At 40.8% G+C, this 9,320-nt stretch overlaps 1 protein-coding gene across 1 annotated transcript in view; it reads right to left on the minus strand.

Moving 5' to 3' along the window:
- Positions 1 to 6,621: 6,621 nt before the first annotated feature.
- Positions 6,622 to 9,320, minus strand: part of TENM1 (teneurin transmembrane protein 1) — a 572,606-nt gene continuing 569,907 nt past the window's right edge. The window contains exon 32 of the mRNA XM_025205187.1: positions 6,622 to 8,677. Coding sequence (XP_025060972.1) covers positions 7,919 to 8,677 — 759 coding nt within the window. The 3' untranslated portion in view covers positions 6,622 to 7,918. The remainder of the gene's footprint in view (positions 8,678 to 9,320) is intronic.

Raw genomic sequence — 9,320 nt, forward strand, 5'->3', positions numbered from 1 at the left:
ACTTTCTAAGCACTCAAAACATCATGACGCAGGGGCCCAAATTCATGAGAGTGGCTTTCAAGTGACAATTTTTAGGGGGTTTTGTTTTTTTTTTTTTGGTGTTTAAATGAATACTTTGAGGACTCATGGTTGCCATCTGGCATTTGAATTGTTATGATTCATGGTTTTTTTGAAGATTTTCTGTGCCACCATGAGGGTTAGCACCGTTTTAAAGTCAAGTCAAGTTATGCAAGTGGAGGTTCTCCTATGAATACTCGACTCCAGGAACTGGAACAGGAACCAAATATTGTGACTCAAGCTAAAAGGGCAACATTTGGCAATACACCATGACTAGTGAGTTTCTTCTGGCCGCTGATGATGTAGTGTATGTTGCGTGTGCATATATGTGCGTGTATGTAGTACCTTCTCCAGTCCAATTGTTTCCTCCCACAGCCCTTTTGGGCTACAGCAAAATTCCAATCTATTACCTCCATCCATAATTTGTCCCGAAACATGGCCTTTCTCTTTGCTGTTTACCATTTAGCATATATAATGCTGTGACTATGCAACTGGGTATAACCCATATCCCTGCTAATGGCCAGCTGGATCATTTATACAGATGCACAGAGGTTAGGTAATGCTTAAGACAAGGATTTATTCCAATATTCTGCAAATTCTGTTGGCAGACATGCTTTCCACGCATAGCTACTCTGGCATATGTCAGGGGACACTGGTGACTGATCTGAGAGGAAGGCTCTGTTCAGAAAGGCTACATTTCAAAGTACACAGTAGTTTGCCACAGTTTTACATGATTGGCATTGCCCCTGGCTTGAGTTTTAATGTGGGTTTCACTTTCCGGTGGACTCCCGAGCTGCGACTGGTCTTTAACAAATAAAGGCAATGTCATCCCATGGCCAAATGCTCATACTGAGCAATTCCTATGGGTTGAGGGGCTACAGTCATACAATACAGGACTACTTAACCTCCAGAGAAACAGTCACAGGCTTAGGGGGCCTTCCGAAGTCTGGTTATGTGAGCACAGGGCAGCCCAGCTGTCCAAGCCTATGGGCTCCATTTAGTCCATGCTCCCAAAGCAGCAGTCCCTGTATGATCTGCGGTGTCATCAGTTCAGACAGGGGCCTAATGCTTCACTGCCCCAGTCTACTTGGAAGCAGAAGTGATTCACATACTTGTCCTTTGCCAGGGTCAGGCTTTTCTTGCAGAGTACTACTGCAGACCTGAAGTGCTTGGAGGGCCTTCTAATGGCATGAATGCAAGCCTAGAAGAAGACTGGAATATTTCTGTGTGCGCATATATGATCATTACAACCAAGACCCTTAGTCACCGACTTACTGAGACATTCATCTATCGACACAGCTGGCTCCCCAGGTGTTTTCAAGCATTTGGTTTCACTCTGAGGTGTTTGAGTGGGCAACTTTGACTGTGCAGCATCTGAAGGCCTGCGAGTGTCATAAAGGAACTTTGTTTCTCGGTTGTCAGCATTTAACTTTGAAGTTTGATGAGTTTGAAGTTGTTCTTCTTTAACAGCCAAAATAAAAATAAAATATTTATGGTAAAGCATAAAAATGTTCCTTCAAAACTAACATAGTGAATAAACACACCAAATAAACCTCCCACTGGTCCAAGGACATGGGGAAGGTGGTGCTATAAATCTACAAACATTTTAGTTCCTTGCTTAATGTGTTTTCCCCCCTAAATTAGTTCCAATTTTCAGTTAAGTTGATGCAACAACAAAAATCCCACCATATAATGTCATATTTTATGGTGTGCTTCTGCATATTGTTCTGTAGCTAGTGAGGGTATCAACTCCTGGTTGAAACAATGTTCTGATCTTAATTGTTTTACAGAGTGGCAGAAAGCTTTACTTTTTAATAAAAAATACTTTAAAAAAATTCCTTTTTTTTTTTCTTTATTGTTGCATTATTTAGCAAACATCAGCCATGGAGGAGAGGTGGTGAACTGACTGGGATGATGGGGAATTTTATGGGTGTTTTTTTTTTTTTTTTTTTTTGATTGAACCTTTCATTACTTGTCGGTGTCTTAACGATTTTTTTTTTTTTTTTTAGTACTTGTTAGTCAGCTTAGAGCCTTGCCTTTAGCTTTTCCCTTCACTGCTCTTGCTCATTAGCTTTGTGCTCATGCAAATTTATTTCTTTACTATGCCTTTCCGACACAAAACTACTTGATGCTCAACACACCAGTTCTGACACGTGGCAAGCTGCCTCGGGTGGGGTAGGAGAGGCTGGGGCCAGCATCCGTGCTGGCCCCAGCAGCCTTACCTTGGCCGGGGGGGGGGGGCACCTCCTGGGGCTGCGGTGGCAATGATCCTGGCACGCAGCGCCTGGCCTGGAGCTGGAGTGTGGCTCTGACTGATCAAGCTCCAGTTTCAGGCAGCATGTGCTGCCACCATGTGCACCACCCCACTCTTTTCTAGCAGGTTTTTTTTTTGACACTAGGAAATCCGCGTGTCAAACCCCGCTCCCGCCCACCAATGCTGCAAAGTAGCAGTGCAACGAATGCATGTACATGTAGTGCGTGCAGTTTGTGGTCCCACAGATGGGTTTGCAGCACCACAAACCGCATGTGTCCGCTCGTGAGCATGCACACCCCCATACTGCAACCAAATATTGAGTCAAAGTGGAAAAGGGAAGTGATTGATTATCAAGTGATTATTTAGTTAAAAAAAAAACAAACAAACCCAAAAAACGCAGTTTCACCAGGTCTCGCAGGGGACAGGACATGTCAAGAAACACAGGGAAAGCTTGAGCCAAGTTGCAGTCTCTGGTAGAACAAATCTCAGAGGTCAACTCAATAGGGAGATACAGTATTCAATGGCTGTATCGTCTTGTTTTGCAAGGAAAACCCTGTGCTAGGAAAAGCAATGTAAAAAAAAATGGGCCATGGCAATGGCCACTGAGCTGAGGCTAACTGGTATGAGCATGGTTGTATAGTCATAGTCTAAAAAAAAAAATGCATCAAACAGGGCAGCAGATGCCATCTTGGGTAAGGCAGGGGAATGTCATTTCAATTTGTGATGTGACTTATTAAGAGAAAAACCTTGTCTGTGTTGCTGTTGAACCCCATGGGAGTTTTGGGCTTGCTGTAGGCCTGAGGAAGAAAAACTGCAGGGGCTAGTAAGGGGTCACCATTCATCCCTCATCACTGCCATCCGCTCCACCACCTCCCGTCTTGCACCCGGTATTGCCATTTCCTCGCTGGGAAAGCATAAGCAGCTGGTACATGTTGACAGGAATTGTATGCTACTGTTTCATAAGCAGGGCGTTTTTTTTGCAATCAGCTTTGTCTGACTTTGCCCATCAGAAATAAAATTAAATGCGTCAGCGTTGACTGATATTTTTAAAGATTTCAATATCATTAAATGGGTTCTTTCTTGTATGGCAATAAAGGGGATTTTGGTGGTGTTGTGTAGACTAGCTTGAGTAAATGGTCTGAAATAATGGAATTAGCTTGAGTAAATGGTCTGGACAAAGACAACGTCACGCGAGCTCTTAGTTTGCACCTTTATTTTTAAAAAATGAAATATTCAAAGTACTTTCTCTTTCAAATATCAACACGTAATATATTAACTTTTAATATTTACAGCATGTTGTTGTGATGCTCTTGTAGAAAATGCATGCTTCTGGTCTGAAAACCAGAGCAAAATGCAACAGACCATTAAACTGCAGCCATATAACATAAACCTGTACAGTATCCAGTCACTATTCAGCACAGGAGTTAGTTAGAGCAGGAATAAAAAATTGGAATCTATTGTTTCCTAGCAACAAGGCTCAGGCCATTATAACACAATTTTGATAAGATTAGACCCTCTAACCGTTGTTAGATAGAAACCGAAGATCTTGGCATACACTGTAAACATTTTAACTTTTCATGAGAAAGCTAAAAAGGACTCTTGTTTTGACGTCTATTGTACGCTATGCTTCTCTTTCTCTTGAATTAACACTTTTGCCGGAAGAATATGAAGATTTCAATGTTTTATCATGGTTCATACAAGTAAAATATTGTCAAGGACACAATCCGATATACTAACATTTATTAAGAGGCTAAAGTCCACCACTAAATCTAAGGAAAGATTGTAATTGGCAAACACATTTCCTTTGACAAATAATGTAAGGTGACAAATGCCAAGACAACTCCACAGTAAGTTGAACTCTAGTATTATCAGTTTCCGTTGAGAAGTATTTTTTTTCTTACACTCGGTAAGCTTTTGACCGGGTAATGTTTTTTGTAAAAAGGTCAGATTGAACTAACAGTCAGCATTTTGTGGGGGAAAAAACCCGTATGCAAATCTGTGGCGGGCTGATCCGAATGTTGAAGGGTTTGATCAGTTATGCTGATGTGAACTCCACAGAGCAAACAAGCATGTTGAAAGGAATCTGCATTTTCTGGGTTTTTTTGGTCTTTGTTCTAAAATATATATTCCAATCTCTTTATAAGCTCCTCCGTAAAATGGTTTAGCATTAGGCTACTGTACCTTGGCTTCCAACAACATTAGTCATTCAGGTAATACTACCTCTTCATAACACTTACATTGCTTGCCCTCCCCTCCCCAAGGGTGGTGCTATAAAGAGGGCTCAGTGAACGGGATAAGTGCCGACCTTGTAAAAACAAAACTCCTGAAAGTGTGTGAACACAGCGGGGAAAAAACCCAGAGAGAGCCAGCTCCTAACTAGTGTACAACTTAGAAGACATTAAAGATCTCAAACTAAACAGCTAGAATGTGTATACCGAGTTGCACATTGACCAGTTCATATATAGTTATTTGGCTATGTTCTACATATATATCTATATATATATATATTTATACCTTTGAAATGTTCTAGATTCTCTAAATAAATATGAAAGCAAAGGAAACGTTATTTTTACACATTATTGTTTGGCTGTCATAAAAATATAACATGTATCTTCTCGTGGTTGGTATTTTGCTTCAGGATAGTGTGCAATCGTGTTTGGTTTTTTTTTCATTTTCAGAATCATGTTCCCAGTGCAGAATGCTAACGTAACATTACTTGATTTAAAATGACTATAGAACATTTTTTTGTGGTGTTTTTTTTATCATTTGGGTCTCTAGGCTATAGTGCAAAATTAAGAAACACGAAGAGAATCGTTCTAGCTACAAAATAAATAAATAAATAGAAAACATGGATACAGAAATATTAACTACCTCCATCTGAGGCTGTTCTTGAACAAGAGGGTCCAGATTTATGAATCTGGTGGAGCTCTCGTGAACGATGTCTGGCCTGCGTGTGAGTATGACTTCAGCCTCCAGTGCTCTTTCATTAATAATCCAGCCACTTATCATTAGAAATGTTGTCACTTTCATCGAAAATGACACTGGATTTTTTTCTCGTTTTTTTTCCAAATTTCTCAAACATGATTGAAGGCATTTTCTTATCCCACCCCTAATGCAGGGTTTTGTAATGCCATTTGGTTCTTTATACATCTGTATTCTCATAAGAAACGCTGCCTCAAAATGTATCTTAGAATGCCTCCCCGTGAACTGGAAAAATGCCCAACCTGCTTTCAGGGGCAAACTTGTAATACATGTCACTCTTTGACCTTTGGGCATAATAATGCGAACAATAATAATCAAGGCAGTATTAAAAAACCACAGCTGTAGGTAATACAAAGTGCATTTCCTGCATATAATACAAATATAACTTTAAGAAACTAAAGGCACAAGCTAACTAAATAAGTATTACATACTAGAAATGCACAGTTCAAGGTAATTACTAAGAGCTTCCAGTAGTTGTTTATAATGGATATTTAAAGCAGTTTGAAAATGATACATCATCAGTGAATTGCAAAAAAGTATAATCGCTTAAAATATAAGTAAAATAGACTCTAATATTGACATCTTGGATCAGTGATAAAATACATCATCACGTTTATGAATGCACTCTCTATATACAATTCATAATTTTTTTTTCATTGATTAAAAGCACATTAGAGGCTCAAGGATCTGAAGGTCCATTTTTAGGCTAGTGTGGAGGTATTCAAAGTCTCCATGATTTTACAGGAAATTACTGAAATCAGAACCATCAGTCAGCTCCAACTGCTGTACATTAGTTAATGATGAGCCCAATCGCACGATTTACCTCTGGATTTAGATCCAAATTTTCCCAGAGTCTGGGGTGTGGCACTTTGACTAAGACCCTCATAAGGCTGGATCCTGCACTGGGGGGGCTCATGTTGTGAAGTTGAGAACCGGATCCAAACTTCCCCAACGCTTTGGCTGGGTTTCAGAGCTGATGTTCCAATTCAAGCTCATCTCTAACTCTGGTACAGTTTGCTCCACTTGCCCAAAAACAAAAGGAAAAAGAAAGAGAAAAGGAAAGAAGAGGGGGAAGTCGCATCAGCTCAGCTAAATATAAGCTAAGACCGCTTGAATGTACTTACTATGCCCGTTTCAGTAGAAATGTGCAATAACATCATTGTTATGGATACACGATCCTAAAACAAAACTTTAAATCCCTTCTGAAGTTTGCAAAGACAGGTTGTGGATAATTCCTGGCCTCCTGCACACATGAGACAATCGGGTCCTTTAAAAGTGACAGGTTGAAAGAAAGATCACATATTCTACTATGAAATCACTGTGCTGGCAGCTCATGATCGCCTGTGAAATACAATCCCTTCCCATGCAATATCATGCTTTGCTATGTGCTCTAGATATCGAGCCAAAAGAGTGAACAGTCATCCCCAAAATGTTCTACATGTAATAACATTTACCGTCCGCACTCAGGTTCCTGGCCCAGCCATCTTTTCTGATGAAAAAATGACGAGTACAACATAACTGTTAATGGGAGATGAGACAAAGACTAAAACCAGTATCATTGCAATTTCCAGATGACGAATCCCTGTCCAGTGAACATGAAGAACGCTGTGCTCTATAGTCATACCGGGTTTCTGTTACCCTCGCTGGCACAGAGTGAACCCTCCCAGGCTTTAAATTTGTCCCAAGTAGACAAATTGGAGCCCAATCCAAACCTGCTGGAGCCAATGGAAAGACTCCTGCTGACTCCAACAAGCTTTGCATCAAGCCACATGCACATTTCTGTCTGCTTTTCTAGCTGTGGCACCATGTGCTACTGGATCCCCCAGCTGGGAGGGCTTGCAACGCATAAGTGAATCTGGCCCAACCCAGCGCGGACTGAAGTCCTCGGGGAGAGAGGCGTACAACATCATCACATGCAAAACTGTATATATAACATGACATTTACCACTGAGTGACGGGGAGGAGTCTATGGATAACAGAAGATAAATGTCATATGGGACAGCCATTATGTACTACTGTATCCAATACCTCTTGTGTTCCCGCCCCCCCGCATGTTAATTCAGGTCTGAAACTTCCTTAGATTGTAGCTGTGAAAAATGACATGTACTGGGTGGGTGAGCAAATATCCGTTTCCAAATAAAGTCCTGCAGCACTTGCTCATGTAAGGCATCCCACTGAAGTCACTGGGACATCTCACACCGCCCAGGTGAGTAAGCACTGCAGACTCGAATTCATCACCTTTTGTAATTAATACAAAGTTATCAAAGCAATGAAATAAGAACTGGTGCATCTTTAAGAAGAAAGCAGAGCACACGGAAGTCTTATGTATTCGGCAGGTGTGTTCTGTTCCTTTTTAAGTCGGGTTGTTGAACCTTTTGAACTCTGCTTCTGAAATTTTGAATACTGCCACACAAGAACTAAAAATCTTCACTGTCATCTCTCAAAGAGTTTAAACAAACAATATTAAAATACCATCTTCTGTCACATTTAAAGGCAGTTGGATATGTTTTTTTCCTCTATATTTGTATATACAGAGTTCTGATCTAGAAAAACCAATACAATAAACCTTTTTTTATGTTTAAAAACAGGCAGTCTTTGGTGACGCAAAGGCAGAGATTTTTTTTGTTACCTCCTGCCTATTTCACTCTGTCTCATAAAGTGAATGTTGTTGGCACTGTCAGAAAGTTCTAGATACTGCTCCACAGATAAAACAAAATATCCATCATAGCCTTGTACCCTCCCAGTGCTTAAAAGCTGCTGTTTCTCTCCCTCTGTCCATGATCTAATGCCTTCTTCCCCTTCTTGCAGCCGTCTCTGTTCCTTAGTCCAGGCTTGCGCTACGGCCCTCTGCCTGGCTATTTCTAAGACATGGTTCTTCTCCTCTTCTATGGTTGTTCCATACCGAACATTAAAGCACAATGCGCCGTGCTGGAGTTGTATATCGGCAAACCGTCTAGTCCTGCCATTGATGACAGAAGTCATCTGGGACACAGTGACATTAACACCATTTTCCAAAATGCGCCGTCCCCCAGTGTTGCCTATCAGAGCCAAGTCTTCTTCCAAAGACCCCAGCTTGATGAAGTAGTGCGTATCTCGGCCATCTATGGTAAAATGGAGGTTCTCCAGATAGTGAGCATTGTTGAGGATGGCAGCAATGCGCCGACTATCCTCATTTGCTACTCCTATAATGTCAGCAGTCACTATTCCATCCTTAATAGCAAATTTGATGCCTTTGCCAAAAACTGAAGGAATGGCTGCAAACCTGGGCTGTTTTCCTCCTTCAAGACACCTCCCATCACTGTACCTGGGGGTCATAGGAAGTTGGTCCAAAGAGATAAAGTTTCTTAGTTGTTTTTGTAGCTCGCATTGAATGCCAAGGATAGTCTGGAAAAGAAAACATCATCAATGTTTGAGGTAAAGATTTTATACACAATTCATAATTGGCCCCTATGACAAACACTTTCCTTCTGATCTCAAGAGATGGTTAGCTTCTCAGAGCTTGAACTGACCATCTACATTTGTCTATAAAATACTGCGTACATCTGTACAGCTACAGAGATAAAAAATACATAGTTTCTTTAGTGACAGTCTAGGTCTACTGCTTCCCGTCTTTTCCATTTCCAATCATCACATTTGGAAATATAATTATTGGATCTTGTGTCTTTCCATTCCTTTAAAAAGCTGGAGTAAGTTGGTGAAAATTCTTTGTCATCTCCCAGTCTGTCTCCCTGAGAAGAGGGTTTCCCCCTCAGACCGCCTCTGGAATTTGGGAGACCTGAATTTAAAATGATGCTGCAACCTTGAGCATCAGTTACTTTATTTGTGCCTCCGTTCTCCTTACATCAAGTGGGAATGACGTTCTTATTCCTGTCCTTAAAAGGGAAGTACATTAAGGGTTGTAGACTGCCCAGACACTAAAAGGAAAGGAGAAACTAGCTAAGATCAGGAGACAGATTCATTGCTTCATCCTTATTCAGGAAAAACTCTTACTTAAATCCATATATCATTCTTTGGTGTCACTCTCAGT

The sequence above is a fragment of the Alligator sinensis genome, unplaced genomic scaffold (assembly GCF_000455745.1).
Source record: "Alligator sinensis unplaced genomic scaffold, ASM45574v1 scaffold157_2, whole genome shotgun sequence".
Lineage (NCBI taxonomy): Eukaryota > Metazoa > Chordata > Crocodylia > Alligatoridae > Alligator > Alligator sinensis.